We start from the raw sequence: 16,674 nt of genomic DNA, 5'->3' as shown, positions 1-16,674 counted from the left end.
TGCCACACACACACGGGAGGTAATTCTCAATGTGAAGGCGGGACTTTGTCTCCACAGGGACTGTGTACTGCTCACTCTTCGTGATACTGTCATGGGCAGATGCATCTGTAGCTCCCAATATTGTGCCCTTGCCCCTCTCAGTGCTTCCTCCAAGTGCTGTTTAACATGGAGCAGTCCCAATTGATCAGCCAATGGGTGGATGGTCCATGGTTATTGGCAGGAGGTTTCCTTGCCCAAGTTTAACCTGATGTCATGAGACATCACTGGGAGTTCATGATATTTTGGCCTTTTTATCTGCTCCCCTTTTCGTTATTTGCTGAGCCCCATTCAAAAGTGGTTTGTTCACTCACAAGCATTGGTTAGATTCAAAACGTGGAGACGTGGATTGGTGGCATCGGTTGTGAGCTTTTGATTATAAACTTCTCTGTAATTAGTTTCAGTGGTCTGGCAAAACATGACTCCATCTTTATATAATCCTGACCAATAAAAATGTTTTAATATTTTAACCTGCGTTTTATGAATACCAATGAGACCTTACAACGGCATCAAAGTTTTGTTTGCGAACCCTCCAGTGAAGGGCCTTGGACCATTTTATTCCTCTAAAGGTGCTATGAAAATAGAAGTTGTTGTTGTTACTGATGATCAATTCCTGATTATGCAATTGGTGTGGGATTTCCCTCAATTTTCCAGCAAAGTCACAGTATTGATTTAATAAGCCTCTGAGAAAATTTCTCAGGTGTTGATTAATGCTTAAATTGTGATTGTATTTGCAGCAATAGTTGGTGCTGAGTTTACAGTTTGTGGATACCTGAACAGTCACATTAATAAATCTCATCACTACATTGGCCCAGACCCGTGTTCATTGAAAGTGTCTGTAAAGGAAACAGGCTTAGAAATAGAAGCTCATCTCATTGGGAATGGTTCATCTTCCTGGACACAAGATCCTGCAGCACCTACACCTGCAGCTTCATCAGAAATCTGCATCACCTGGAAAGGATCCGTTGGCCAACTCTACATAACCCGTGGTGATATTGGAAAGTCGTATCCAACTGCCATGTCCACTGGAGGGAAATGTTGTCAACATTTCACTCTCACCAATAGCAGTTCACACAAGAGTTCACCGTTGCTGAGAGACATTATTTACATAAATCAGTCAGACTTCAGTCCAGTTCACATGGAAAATGCTTCTTATTTGGAATTTACTGGGTCTGAAGGAGCATGTGGTGAGTAGAATAATAACTGACACATTGTGAATCACAGATATGTGACTCTATGACTCTATTTATCACAGATAAAGAACAAAATAGAAACATAGGCCCAGGCTTTCTCTGTTTCTCCTACAACCACAGGAGGAGGAAAGTGTCAGTGGGGAGTGTGTGCTGCTCCCTGTCTTCAGAGATGTCCCCAGTCAATGGGGAGGGGGAGATGGGAGGCCTGGGCTATATTATGGAGCACCAGATCAACACTAAAAACAACACCTTGATTCTGTCAATAATGTTAATTGTACATCGCAACACAATTAATTTCATGGCCTGCTTAATGAAAAGGATCGATGGCTTTAAACCCAGGTTGTGGAATATGCATTTCTTTTTTTATCTTTATCACAGGTAAACTACTCCCAGTAATACAGGAATATTAGTTCCTGTCCAGCTAGATTTGGCAATATCTGTTCTAACCAGATTCAATTGTAATCTAATAAAACTGAAAGGTTTTTGGTGAATTAGATGATTAATAATAATCACAGCAGATGTGAAGTTTTCAGCAATTTATCAGGATCCACATTAAGAGTTTAATGTTCCCGATGCTCTATCAGGACCACAAGTGATTTACTTTCCCAATCCCAAGCTTCCTTTCTCCTTTCCTTGTATTGTTCCTGTTTCTGATGCAGTGCCTTTCACTCGGGAGAAAGATCTGGCTGGACATCATTGAGTTGCCACGTACATGCAGTTTCCCTCTCCCCAGATACTGCAGGCCTGCTGGGTAGTTCCAGCATTTCCTGTTGGTGTTTCACAATTTTAATTGTACTGTTCAGGTTAGAATTCGACACAAAGATGGAGATGTGTGTACAGAAAGTCCTTTTTAACATTACACTGCAATTTGCAAACATATACATAATATCTCAAAGTTCGAAATATTTTCCTGATATTGAAATGTTGAGATTCCCTCTTCTTTCTCACTGTCCCTTTCCTATTAGAATCACCATTGGCTGATTGCTTATATCAGAAAAACAAATTGACTGACCTCACAAGGAAAGGACAATTGAAACTAAATGATGCTCGCTATGCAATGTTACTGACCAACAGGATCTTGGGGCAATGTGATGGGAACATTTCAGTCGGGTAAGTGCGAACAACTTGAAGTTGAAAAAATGTTTAAAAGTTGATGTGGTGAGGGGACACATTTTAGACGTATTTTATCCAAGGATTAAACAGATCCACTGCCAGGTTTTTGTTCCTTCCTGCTTCAGTAACGTGTCTGCGAGGAGTGTTCGTCTAGTTTGAAGGTTTCTGATAAGTGAATAAAATTTGTTGTGTAAAATGCACTGCTGCTTTTTTCAACTTCAATCTTTTGTCTTACCAGTAAAATTCCTGAAATGCTAAAGTGCATTTTGATGTGTGCTTAGTTCAAACATTTTAATTAAAAATGAGCCTGAACAGTGTATTCTGCCATTTCATACAAACTGACACATTTTGTACTGACTGGATGCTGCCAGACTCTCTGGCCTGTGGTGCTTTTTAGCAGCAGAGGGAGAGGCAGGAAGGGACGCCCGCCCCATAGTTAGCATCACACTGAAGCAGTCTGGGAAGGGTGTTCCACAGTCAGCCTCGCACTGAAGCAGTCTGGGCCGCTTCTCGGCCTTTTGGCTCGGAATATGTGTAGTCCCTGAGGACCAGAGGAAGAGATTCTGGTCGAGTGCTGCAGGTTCGGCGCAGCAGACGTGTACTGGCTGGGGAGATACCACGGGGGTCGTGTTGTGAGTCATCAGAGCTAATGGAGATCATCGCTGGACCGTGATAGGATGTTGGAGGTTTATTTGGTTATGCTGATCTGCTCTTGGTGGATCTTCATACTGGCTTCGGCCTAACGCCAATTCAGGCACTCGCAGCCCAGGCCAGGGCATTCGCAACACAGTCAGAGTGTCTGTGAAGAAGGTGGAGGAGTGCACACTGGTCGATCGGACGGTGTTTATTAAGAAGATTTTGCTGGAGTGCTGTGGGTTCGATGCAGCGGTCGTGTACTGCCTGCAGGATTTCCCTGGGGCAAGCTATTTTGACGTGACCTTCAGGAGCATGAAGAATTGCGAGCAGCTCCTGAAGGTCTTCAAGGAGAAGGAAGGGGAACCTCTGTTCTCCATCTTGTCGGTGGTCCCGTTGTGTGTACTTCCTGCGCAGAGGAGTCGGGTTGTTACAATCCATATGTACAACCCCCACGTCCCAGCAGCAGATGTCCTGACCTTCCTGAGAAGATACGTCCAGGTTGAGGGAGAAAGCACCGATGTGGTCGATCCTTTCGGAATCTGGACCAGCAAGTGGCAGATCAGGGTAACCCTGAGGGTCGATGCCAGTGGGAACATCCTCCACCCACCCACGAGCTTTGCCATTGGAGGAAGCAGAGGTTACCTGAAATACGCAGGGCAGCCAAAAGTGTACCGAACCTGCGGGAGGTCAGGCCACATGGCGGCGGATTGTAAGGTGACCGTCTGCCGAAACTGCAAGCAGGAAGGCCACCCGACCAAGGAATGTAAGGAGGCCAAGATCTGTAATCTGTGCGGAGAGGCGGGCCACATGTACAAGGCCTGCCCAAGACGAGGGGCCGCCACCTACGCACAGATGGCCGGAGGTGGCAACACGAGCCGTGGACCGCCCAAGACCAGCAAGGTACCACAAACCAGCACGGGAACGGGGTCTGGAGGCACCCAGAAGGAAGGGCAGGCTGTAGCGGAGCAGACGGCAGACAGCGGGGAGGTGCAGCAGCCGATCCAAGCTCCTTCAGGACAGACGGAGGAAATGGAAGAGGAGGGAACAAAGGAGGCAGAGGATTGGATTACTGTGAAAAGCAGGAAGAGGAAACCTCGCCAGGCCCCCAAAGCCACCCAGCGAAGGGGGAAGCGACACCTACACGACGAGGATACAGGCAACTTTTCCGACGGTGAGGACGGGCGCAAGGAGGGTCGTCACCAGAGGAAGAGACAGAGCGCCGCGGGGAAAAGGAGGGCAGCACCGCCCAAGCAGGAAAAGACCATCCCTCTGAGGGGACGGGTAAAGGCCTCCCCCCACCCGGTGAGAACCATGAGGTACCCACCGGCCCACAGCTCCAGGTAACGTCCTGTGACAGCCCCGCAGTCAGACAGAGAACTGGACGGTGCGGACCCTGGGCCCGACCCGAAGACACCAGAGCGGGGAAATGGCCCCAGTGTGGAGCCGGACAGCTACCTCAGCCCTGGGAGGGTCCAGCAATTTGCCGTCACCACGGGGATGCACACAGCTACCCCAGAGGGGCAAGACCAGCAGCAAATGGACACTGGTAACCTCACAAACTGTTAAAATGGGAATAAAAATTGCCAGTATCAATGTGCATAGCATCAAATCGGCTACGCGATGTGTTTCTACGATGGCCTTCCTGGCCAACGTTAAAGCCGACGTCCTGTTTCTGCAGGAGTGTGGGATACCGCACCTCAGCAGCTACAGGAGATGGTCGAGCTTGCGGGCCCATGGGCTGTCAGTTTGGTCGGGGGGCAACGATAGACGTGCCTCCGGCCTGGGTATCCTGTTGCGGGGAGGCAACTTCACCAACTCTGAGGTTAAGGAGATGGGCGGGCGCCTCCTCGTCACCGACGTCATGTACAGGAATGCTCCTCTGAGACTGATTAATGTGTACGCCCCAGTGGGTCAGAGCGAACGGTTGGCCGTCCTGCAGCAGCTTCCACTGTTACTGGCTACGTCCAGGCCGGTCATTCTGGCCGGAGACTTCAACTGTATCATTGATGCAGATGGACAATCCGGCGGGGGGGGGACAGTAAACTGGACACCACGTCCAGAGCCCTGATGGACACGGTAAAAGATGCCAAGTTGCACGACGTCTTCAGCGCCCCTGCAGACGGAGCGCAGCGTAGATACACCTGGGCACGGGCAGACGGGTCTATCCGCTCAAGAATAGATTACCTGTTTGTGTCTCGAACGCTCTCGGTCAGATCCACTGATGTCAAGCCGGTGTTCTTCTCTGACCACTGCCTCCTGCTGGCCGACTGTCACCTATAGGAAGAGCAGCGGGCTGGTAAGGGAACATGGAAGCTGAATACCAAGCTGTTGACCCCGGGAAACATTGAGGAGCTCAAGAGGGACTATGCAGGTTGGAGAACCGTGAAGCCCCTCTTTGAGTCCCCAGCGGACTGGTGGGAAACAGTAAAAGGAAACATCAAGAGGTTCTTCATCCTCAAAGGTGTTCAGGAGGTGAGAGAGAGGCGGGGAAAACTGTCCCAGCTCCAGGAAAGTATGCAGAACCTGCTCCTGCTGCAGACGATGGGGGTGGATGTCACAGAGGACCTCGAGGAGGTGAAGGGCCAGCAAGCCTCGCTCTTTACCTCGGAGGCCTCCAAGATAATCTTCCGGTCCAGGGTCCGCTCGGTGGAGCAGGACGAGATGTGCTCATGTTTCTTCTTCCAGAAGGTGCACAAAGAGAGCTCAGTGCTCAGCAGCCTGAAGGAAGAAGATGGCTCGGTAACGTCATCTCAGGCTTGTCATGAGGATTAGTAAATCCTTCTATGCCAGTCTGTATGACGCAACGCCGACCGACAGCACAGCCTCCCAGTCGTTCCTGTCCTCTATCACGGAGGTCTTAGACGACAGAACACGGCAGATGCTGGACCAGCCACTATCTCTGGACGAGCTGACCAAGGCCCTCGAGTCCTTCGAAAAGAATAAAACTCTCGGAAGCAACGACTTACCGGTTGAGCTCTATTCCGCTCTGTGGGACTTGATTGGCCAGGACCTGCTGGAGGTGCATGTCAGTATGCTTCGGGCAGGTACCATGAGTGAATCCATGAGGAAAGGCATCATCACCCTCATCTACAAGGGGAGAGGGAAGAAATCAGAAATTGGAGACCAATCTCACTATTGAATGCGGATTACAAAATTTTGTCAAAGGTTCTCGCCAACCGGGTCAGGTCTGCTCTGGGGTCAGTGATTCACCCTGACCAAACCTGTGCTGTACCGGGCAGGAAGATCGCTGAGAGTCTCGCGCTCCTCAGGGATACAATCGCCTACGTGCAGGACAGAGGGTTGGACACCTGCCTGATTAGTCTGGACCAGGAGAAAGCCTTTGACAGGATATCACACACGTATATCAGGGATGTTCTCTCCAAAATGGGCTTTGGGGAGGGAATCTGCAATTGGATCAGACTGCTCTACACCAACATTGTCAGTGCAGTCTCAATCAATTGGTGGGAATCAGATAGCTTCCCAGTCAGATCTGGAGTCAGGCAGGGCTGCCCTCTCTCTCCTGTCTTGTTTGTGTGCTGCATAGAGCCATTTGCTGAGTCCATCAGGAAGGATGCGAGCCTGAGAGGGGTGACTATTCCTGGCAGCGGGGGCCTGCAGGTTAAGGCCTCCCTGTACACGGATGACATCGCCGTTTTCTGCTCCACTGTCCTTGTGCAGACTCATGTGCATATGTGACCAGTTCGAACAGGCCTCAGGGGCCAAGGTAAACCGAGGCAAGAGCGAGGCCATGCTCTTTGGGAAGCTGGATTCTGGGTTATCCAAGATGGAGGATGGGAAAAATTTCTGGCTGTAAGAGCTGCTCCTTTTTTTTGAGGTATTTAGGTGTTGGAGGTGATTTCCTCGAATTCCAGGAGCAGCAATTACTGTTTTATACGCTGTTGCATAGTTTTGGAACTTTTGAAAAAAAAGTCAAAACAACAGCAGATTAAAAGGGAGAAGAGCAGACAAAGGAAGCACATGGTGAGGACAGTGCAGGAGAGAGAGAGAGAGAGAGAGAGAGAGAGAACCTGCACAGTTACTGCTTTTGCTGTTTGAATTCGTGTGTGGCTGGACATCGGAGTGCATCTGGGAAAATTAACAAACAGGGAAATTCACAACTAATCTTGGAGGAACTATTGGGCAAAGTTCACAGCACAGAATCAGATAAGTTAATTGTTGTTTTAAGTCTGTCCAAGAGAAAGGCTGCAGTAGTGAGTATAATGGATTCAATCTTGATTATATGTTTTTGGAGATAAGTCTCTTGATTAAACTTATTTTTTAAGTCATAGCTATTAATTTAACCTTGCGCAGTGTTTGTAGAGGAATAAGACGGTGTGATTTTCTGGGTCTGTAGATTGTGAAGGAGCCTTTGCAGTGATATGTACTTCTTGTCAGATGTGGGAGTTTAAAGCGAGTATAAGGGTTACTGCGGATTATATCTGCCATAAAGGCTGTTGGATGCGAATCTTATCAGATCGAGTGGATCGGTTGGAGAGACAGATAGAAGCGATGAGGAATTTGCAACAGCAACACTATGTGATGGACGGCAGTTATAGGAAGGGGGAAAGTCTCAGATACAGTCACATAGATGGGTTAACTCCAGGAAGGGTGAGAGAGGTCAGCACCTAGGGCAGGAGTCTTTTGTGGATATACCCATTTCAAACAGGTATGCTGTTTTGGAAAATGTAGGGGGTGATGGATTCTCAGGGGAACGTAGCACGAACAGCCAGGTTTCTGGTACTGAGACTGGCTCTAATGCAACGAGGGGTACGTTGGCTTCCAAGAGCTCAATTGTGTTAGGGGATTCTGTAGTCAGATGTAGAGACAGACGTTTCTGTGTCCAGCAGAGAAAAAGCAGAATGGTGTGTTGTTTCCCTGGTGCCAGGATCAAGGATGTCTCAGAGAGAGTGCAGACGGGGGAGAGGGGCCAGCAGGAGGTCATTGTCCACATTGGAATCAATGACATTGGAAGGGAAAAGGTTGAGACTCTGAAGGGAGATTACAGAGAGTTAGTCAGAAATGTAAAAAGGAGGTCCTCAAGGGTAGTAATATCTGGATTACTCCTGGTGCTACGAGCTAGTGAGGGCAGGAATAGGAGGATAGAGCAGATGAATGCATGGCTGAGGAGCTGGTGTATGGGAGAAGGATTCACATTTTTGGATCATTGGAATCTCTTTTGGGGTAGAAGTAACCTGTACAAGAAGGACAGATTGCACCTAAATTGGAAGGGGACTAATATACTGACAGGGAAATTTGCTAGAACTGCTTGGGAGGCTTTAAACTAGTAAGGTGGGGGGGTGGGACCCAGGGAGATAGTGAGGAAAGAGATCGATCTGAGACCGGTACAGCTGAGAACAGAAGTGAGTCAAACAGTCAGGGCAGGCAGGGATAAGGTAGGACTAATCAACTAAACTGCATTTATTTCAATGGGAAGGCAGATGAACTCAGGGCATGGTTAGGAACATGGGACTGGGATATCATAGTAATTACGGAAACATGGCTCAGGGATGGGCAGGACTGGCAGCTTAATATTCCAGGATACAAATGCTACAGGAAGGATAGAAAGGGAGGCAAGAGAGGAGGGGGAGTGGCATTTTTGATAAGGGATAGCATTACAGCTGTGCTGAGGGAGGATATTCCTGGAAATACATCCAGGGAAGTTATTTGGGTGGAGCTGAGAAATTAGAAAGTGATGATCACCTTATTGGGATTGTATTATAGACCCCCCAATAGTCAGAGCGAAACTGAGAAATAAACTTGTAAGGAGATCTCAGCTCTCTGTAAGAATAATAGGGTAGTTATGGTCAGGGATTTTAACTTTCCAAACATCGACTGGGACTGCCATAGTGTTAAAGGTTTAGATGTAGAGGAATTTCTTAAGTGTGTACAAGACAATTTTCTGATTCAGTATGTGGATGTACCTACTAGAGAAGGTGCAAAACTTACCTACTCGTGGTAAATAAGGCAGGGCAAGTGACTGAGGTGTCAGTCGGGGGAGCACTTTGGGGCCAGCGACCATAATTCTGTTTGGTTTAAAATAGTGATGGAAAAGGATAGACCAGATCTAAAAGTTGAAGTCCTAAATTGGAGAAAGGCCAATTTTGCCGGTATTAGGCAAGAACTTTCAAAACTGAGTGGAGGCAGATGTTCGCAGGTAAAGGGACGGCTGGAAAATGGGAAGCCTTCAGAAATGAGATAACAAGAATCCAGAGAAAGTATATTCCTGTCAGGGTGAAAGGGAAGGCTGGTAGGTAGAGGGAATGCTGGATGACTAAAGAAATTAAGGGTTTGGTTAAGAAAAAGAAGGAAGCATAAGTCAGGTATAGACAGGATGGATCGAGTGAATCCTTAGAAGAGTATAAAGGAAGTAGGAGTATACTTAAGAGGGAAATCAGGAGGGCAAAACGGGGACATGAGATAGCTTTGGCAAATAGAATTAGGGAGAATCCAAAAGGTTTTTACAAATATATTAAGGACAAAAGGGTAACTAGGGAGAGAATAGGGCCCCTCAAAGATCAGCAAGGCGGCCTTTGTGTGGAGCCAGAGAAAATGGGGGAGATATTAAATAATATTTTGCATCAGTATTTACTGTGGAAAAGGATATGGAAGATAAAGACTTTAGGGAAATAGATGGTGACATCTTGCAAAATGTCCAGATTATAGCTGAGGAAGTGCTGGATGTCTTGAATCGGTTAAAACTGGGTAAATCCCCAGGACCTGATCAGATGTACCCGAGAACTCTGTGGGAAGCTAGAGAGGTGATTGCTGGGCCTCTTGCTGAGATATTTGTATCATCGATAGTCACAGGTGCCGGAAGACTGGAGGTTGGAAAACGTGGTGCCACTGTTTAAGAAGTTGTGGTTCTGTTCGCCGAGCTGGGAATTTGTGTTGCAGACGTTTCATCCCCTGTCTAGGTGACATCCTCAATGCTTGGGAGCCTCCTGTGAAGCGCTTCTGTGGTGTTTCCTCCGGCATCTATTGTGGTTTGTACCTGCCGCTTTCGGTTGTCAGTTCCAGCTGTCCGCTGTAGTGGCCGGTATATTGGGTCCAGGTCGATGTGCTTATTGATTGAATCTGTGGATGAGTGCCATGCCTCGAGGAATTCACTGGCTGTTCTCTGTTTGGCTTGTCCTATAATAGTAGTGTTGTCCCAGTCAAACTCATGTTGCTTGTCATCTGAGTGTGTGGCTACTAAGGATAGCTGGTCATGTCATTTCGTGGCTAGTTGGTGTTCATGGATATGGATCGTTAGCTGTCTTCCTGTTTGTCCTATGTAGTGTTTTGTGCAGTCCTTGCATGGGATTTTGTATACTACGTTGGTTTTGCTCATGTTGGGTATCGGGTCCTTCGTTCTGGTGAGTTGTTGTCTGAGAGTGGCTGTTGGTTTGTGTGCTGTTATGAGTCCTAGTGGTCGCAGTAGTCTGGCTGTCATTTCAGAGATGTTCTTGATGTATGGTAGTGTGGCTAGTCCTTTGGGTTGTGGCATGTCCTCGTTCTGTTGTCTTTCCCAATTTCTGTTGATGAAATTGCGGGGGTACCCGTTTTTGGCGAATACATTGTAGAGGTGTTCCTCTTCCTCTTTTTGCAGTTCTGGTGTACTGCAATGTGTTGTGGCCCTTTTGAACAGTGTCTTGATGCAACTTCTTTTGTGTGTGTTGGGGTGGTTGCTTTCGTAGTTTAGGACTTGGTCTGTGTGTGTGGCTTTCCTGTACACCTTTGTGGTGAATTCTCCGTTCGGTGTTCTCTGTACCATCACGTCTAGGAATGGGAGTTGGTTGTCCTTTTGTTCCTCTCTAGTGAATCGGATTCCTGTGAGTGTGGAGTTGATGATCCGGTGTGTGTTCTCTATTTCTGTGTTTTTAATGATTACAAAGGTGTCAACCACATATCTGACCCAGAGAGTTTGGGTTGAACTTGCGGCAAGACTGTTTGTTCTAACCTTTGCATTACCGCTTTTGCTATGAGTCCAAAGATGGGTGAGCCCATGGGTGTGCCGTTGGTTTGTTCATATATTTGGTTGTTGAATGTGAAGTGTGTTGTGAGGCACAGATCCAGTAGTTTGAGTATGCCGAATTTGTTGATAGGTTCCCCGTCTTGTTGTCTGTTCTGTATGTCCAGCAGATTGGCTATTGTTTCTCTGGCTAGGGTTTTGTCGATAGAGGTGAACAGTGCCGTTACATCGAATGAGACCATGGTTTCTTCCTTGTCTATGTGTATATTTCTGATGATGTCCAAGAATTCCTGTGTGGATTGTATAAAGTGTCTGGATCCGCTGATCAGGTGTTTCAGTTTTTGCTGTAGTTCTTTAGCCAGTTTGTGTGATGGTGTCCCTGGTAGTGATACTATGGGTTGAGTGGGATGTTTAGTTTGTGCACTTTAGGTTGGCATACAATCTGGGAGTGTTGTTGCTTTCAGGTTTCATTCTCTGTCGGTCAACCCTGGTTATCTGTCCGTTTTTTTGTAGGTTCCTCAGTGTGTTGTTTATCCTATTGGTGATAACAACGAGCACCCGAGCTACAAATCTTCTCCCAAACTTTGAACTGTTTAAGAAGGGCGGTAAAGAGAAGCCAGAGAACTATAGACCGGTGAGCCTGACCGTGGTGGCAGGCACGTTGTTGGAGGGAATCCTGAGGGACAGGATGTACATGTATTTGGAAAGGCAAGGACTGATTCGGGATAGTCAACATGGCATTGTGTGTGGGAAATCATGTCTCACAAACTTGATTGAGCTTTTTGAAGAAGTAACAAAGAAGATTGACGAGGGCAGAGCAGTGATCTATATGGACTTCAATAAGGTGCTCGACAAGGTTCCCCATGGGAGACTGATTAGCAAAGTTAGATCTCATGGAATACAGGGAGAACTCACCATTTGGTACAGAGCTGGTTCAAAGGTCGAAGACAGACAGAGGGGTGGTGGGGGAGGGTTGTTTTTCAGATTGCAGGCCTGTGACCAGGGGAGTGCCACAAGGATCGGTGCTGGGTCCTCTACTTTTTATCATTTATGTAAATGATTTGGATGTGAGCATAAGAGGTACAGTTAGTAAGTTTGCAGATGACACCAAAATTGGAGGTGTAGTGGACAGCGAAGAGGGTTACCTCCGATTACAACAGGATCTGGACCAGATGGGCCACTGGGCTGAGAAGTGGCAGATGGAGTTTATTTCAGATAAATGAGAGGTGCTGCATTTTGGGAAAGCAAATCTTAGCAAGACCTATACGCTTAATGGTAAGGTCCTAGGGAGTGTTGCTGAACAAAGAGACCTTGGAGTGCAGATTCATTGCTCCTTGAAAGTGGAATTGCAGTAGATAGGATAGTGAAGAAGGTGTTTGGTATGCTTTCCTTTATTGGTCAGAGTATTGAGTACAGGAGTTGGGAGGTCATGTTGTGGCTGTACAGGACATTGGTTAGGCCACTGTTGGAATATTGCATGCAATTCTGGTCTCCTTCCTATCGGAAAGATGTTGTGAAACTTTGAAAGGGTTCAGAAAAGATTTACAAGGATGTTGCTTGCCAGTGTTGGAGGATTTGAGCTATAGGGAGAGGCTGAACAGGCTGGGGCTGTTTTCCCTGGAGTGAGGGGTGACCTTTTAGAGGTTTACAAAATTGAGGGGCATGGATAGGATAAATAGATAAAGTCTTTTCCCTGGGATGGGGGAGTCCAGAACTAGAGGGCATAGGTTTAGGGTGAGAGGGGAAAAAGGTATAAAAGAGACCTAAGGGGCAACTTTTTCATGCAGAGGGTGGTACGTGTATGGAATGTGCTGCCAGAGGATGTGGTGGAGGCTGGTACAATTGCAACATTTAAGAGGCATTTGAATGGGTATATGAATAGGAAGGGTTTGGAGGGATACGGTCCGGGTGCTGGCTGGTGGGACTAGATTGGGTTGGGATGTCTGGTCGGCGTGGATGGGTTGGACCGAAGGTTCTGTTTCCATGCTGTACATCTCTATCCTGAAGGTACTGGATATTTGATTGGGGGGTGCTGGGGCGTTCGCCAAGTCTTGGGAGCGTATCAGCAAAGCGAGGCAGAACCTGGACAGATGGAAGCTATGTTCGCTCTCCATCGCAGGAAAAAACTTGGTCATTAGGTGTGAGGCACTGTCATTGCTGTTATGCATGGCATAGGTCTGGCCTATTCCCAGAACCTATGCCGCTGCAGTCACCCAGGCCATCTTCCAATTTATATGGAGATCAAAGATGGACCGGGTCCGAAGGGACTTGCTGTATAAAGATCTGGGCAACGGGGAAAAAAATACACCCAATGCCAGCCTAACCCTAATGTCCACCTTTGTGTGTGGCTGCATCAAGCTGTGCGTGGATCCCCGGTATGCAAACACCAAGTGTCACTGCATGCTGAGGAATTTAGCAGATTATTAAAAACCCAGTCAATCACACTATCCAATGCTTTGGAGGTATAGGACCAGGAAAAATTGAACAGTTGAGGAAGAACTGCCAAAAGACCAAGAGGTGTAGGCTGCCAGTCAGAACTAAGGACCTGTCTAGAGAAGGAGTTTGCACAGAGAAAAACCTCAAACAGACCTGGAGAGCAAATCTACCGAGGAAGATATAAAGAGAAGATTCGACCGCTGGCTGGTTTGAAATTTGAATATTTCAGTAAATCTTAATCAGGGGTTTTATCAGACTAGTATTATAGAAGGGAAAGTGAAAGATGGTTAGAGGAAGGAGTTGTAAATAGTTGTTAATTATTCTGTTATACTTTGAGAAATAAGCTGTTAGTTTGTACTTTAACTAGTTCTTGACCTCTCAAATTTTCACAGATTACTGCACGGGATAAATCTTTTCTGTGTTGCTGGTTTAAATTGAGCAGGAGGGTTTGCCCCATGTCGTAACACAAGGGAATAATGCTGTGGTCCAGAGAATAAGAACCTGAAACAATCAATGTTATTGGTTTTACAGACAATCTAAGGGTCTAATTAAAAGCAGAAAGTTATGGGAGTAGATCTCAATGCTGTGGTGTGCTCCTCCTGCTCTGTGGGGAAAGTGGGACCAGAACATGTGCAGGAAGTGGCTCCAGCTGCAGCTACTGGAAGGGAGCCTGGGTTTCAGAGCTGGAGCAGAGACTGGGGACACTGTGGAGCATCTGGGAAGCTGAGGGTATTGTGGAGGGAGATGGTCACACCGCAGGCTCAGATGTGAGAAAGTGAATGGATGACCACTGAGCAGAGTCACAGAACGATGCAGCAAGTGCAGGAATCCCCTGTGGCTATCCCCCTGTAAAACACATAGACCCACAATGGATCCTGCTGGGGGTAATGGCCTCTCAGAGGAATGTAATGACCCTAAAATCTGTTGCACCATGGTTGGCTCTGCAGGACTGGAGAGGAAGGATGAACAGCCAATGGTTGTGGAGTACCTTGATGTCAACAACATAGGTTACAAAAAGAAATGAGGACATAAAAGCAGAATGTAGGGAGTTAGGCGGCAAGTTACAAAGGAAACTCACAAATGTAGTGATCTCAGGATTGATCCCAATACCATTTGCAAGTCAGAGTAGAAATAGCAGGACACATCAGATCAATATGTGGCTGGAGAGATGGTATGAGGGGGAGGGTGTCAGATTACTGGGGCATTGGGGGGAGTTCTGGGGGAAGATGGGACTAGGACAGTCTGGATGGTATACACTTGTGTGGGACTGGTACTGATGTCGTGCTGGGAGTATTTCCCAGTCTGGTTAGGGAGGATTCAAACTGAAATAGCAGGGGGATGGGAACCTATCCAGGGAGACAGAGTGGGAAGCCAGGACAAAAACAAAAGATACAACAGACAAAAGGGAAAAGGAGGTCGGGGAACATTGCTGGTTAAAGAGCAATTTACGCAATAGTTAGGAAGGATATTGACTCCACTGAAATGGAATCTCTTTGAATGGAGCTTAGAAACACCAATGGGACATAAACCAACACTGGAAGTTGTATATAGACCAACAAACTATCGTGGTAATGTAGGCATGAAACAGGAAATCATAGAAACAGATACATGGTAATTCAGGGTAATTTTAATCTGCAGATAGATCGGGCAAATCAAACCAGTACCAATGCTGTAGGAAGAGGAATTCCAGTGTGTTTTCGAGATGATTTTCTGGATCAATGTGTTGATGAATGAAATAGAGGATAGGGCATCCTAGTCTGAGTATTGTGTAGTGAGAAAGGAATGATTGCAAATGTTGATGTCAAAGGCCCCTTGGGAAAGACTGGCCATAGTATGATACAGTTCCTTATTCAGTTGGAGAGAAATAGTGATTGAAGACAAATGTATATCCGTTACAATCTGAAAAAGGGAAGGTATAATGGGGCACAAAGAGATGGCAGAACATTTACATACATAGTTTAGTCTGATTTTCATAAATAACATTTGAAAAATGTTGAGGGAATCAGAATCTAGTGAGAGGGAGGAACTGAAGGAAAACAATTGGAGAAATTGATGGGATTAAAGACCAATAACTGCCCAGGGCCTGACAATCTCCATCCTGGAGTACTTAAGGAAGTGGCCTGAGAAATAGGTGGTCATCTTTCAGAATTCTCTCGACTCTGGAACAGTCCCAATAGTTTGGAGGGTCATTAATTTAACTCACTATTTTAGAAAAAGAGCAAACAGGGATTTATAGAGTAGCTAGCCTGTCAACAGTAGTTAGGAAAACGCTCAAGTCTTTTTTGAAAGATTTAATAGCAGTGCACTTAGAAAGCAGTGAGATGATTGGACAGTCATTTCATGCTTGGCAAATTCATGGTAAAGTAGACTAATTAAGGAATATCTAGTGGATGTGATTTATTTAGATTCTCAGAAGGCTTTCGATAAGGTCTCACAGAAAAGATTAATGTAAATTAAAGTGTGTGGGTTTGGTGGTAGTGCACTGTCATCGATAGAGAGCTGGTTGGCAGACAGGAAACAAAGAGCAGGAATCAATCCGTCTTTTTCTTAGTGACAGGCAGTAAGTAGTGGTGCTTGGGTCCCAGTTATTCACAATATATATTCATGATGTAGATGAGGGGACAAACAGCCATGATTATACTGAATGGTAGATCAGACTCGAAGGGCCGATTGGCCTACTCCTGCTCCTATTCTGTGAAACCTTGCCATTTTCAATTCAAACTACACTGAACAATAAAACACAAAGACTGTCACCAAATGGTTTTCACTTTGGGGATGAACACTTTGATTGTGTTGCCCTCCCAGGGGCTATTGTGTTCATCATGAATCAGTGTATTCAGTAATGGCACCCATCTGGAATCCAATTACAATTCACTGGCACCTCGATCCTCTTGCAAGAATAAACGTGAAATATTAGAACATAGAACAGTACAGCACAGGAACGGACCCTTCGGCCCACAATGTTGTGCTTAACCCAACGCCAAATTATACTGATCCCTTCTGCCTGCCCATGGTCCATATCCCTCCATTCCTTGTATATTCATGTGCTTATCGAAAAGTCCCTTAAACACCACTATCGTATCTGCCTCCAACCCCACCCACCCCAGCCCGGCAGCATGTTCCAGACTCCTACCACTCTCTGTATAAAATACTTACCCCTCACACCTCTTTTGAACTTGCCCCTGCTCACGTTAAATGCATGTCCTCTAGGATTAGACATTTCAACTCTGGGAAAAAGTATTCTGACTGTCAATCCAATCTGTGCATCTCACCATTTTATAGACTTCCATCGAGTCTCCCCTCAGCCTC

At 46.5% G+C, this 16,674-nt stretch overlaps 1 protein-coding gene across 1 annotated transcript in view; it reads left to right on the top strand.

Moving 5' to 3' along the window:
* LOC148147394 (uncharacterized) overlaps nt 1–16,674 on the top strand; it is a 35,047-nt gene that overhangs the window by 2,991 nt on the left and 15,382 nt on the right. The window contains exons 2-3 of the mRNA XM_087995573.1: nt 774–1,223; nt 2,195–2,339. Of these exons, the coding sequence (XP_087851699.1) occupies nt 774–1,223; nt 2,195–2,339 (595 nt within the window). The remainder of the gene's footprint in view (nt 1–773; nt 1,224–2,194; nt 2,340–16,674) is intronic.

This window comes from Chiloscyllium plagiosum, unplaced genomic scaffold (genome assembly GCF_037043375.1).
Source record: "Chiloscyllium plagiosum isolate Xiang-an unplaced genomic scaffold, Cpla_swu_hap1 HiC_scaffold_17, whole genome shotgun sequence".
Taxonomy (NCBI): domain Eukaryota; kingdom Metazoa; phylum Chordata; class Chondrichthyes; order Orectolobiformes; family Hemiscylliidae; genus Chiloscyllium; species Chiloscyllium plagiosum.
This window is presented reverse-complemented; position numbering and strand designations above follow the sequence as displayed.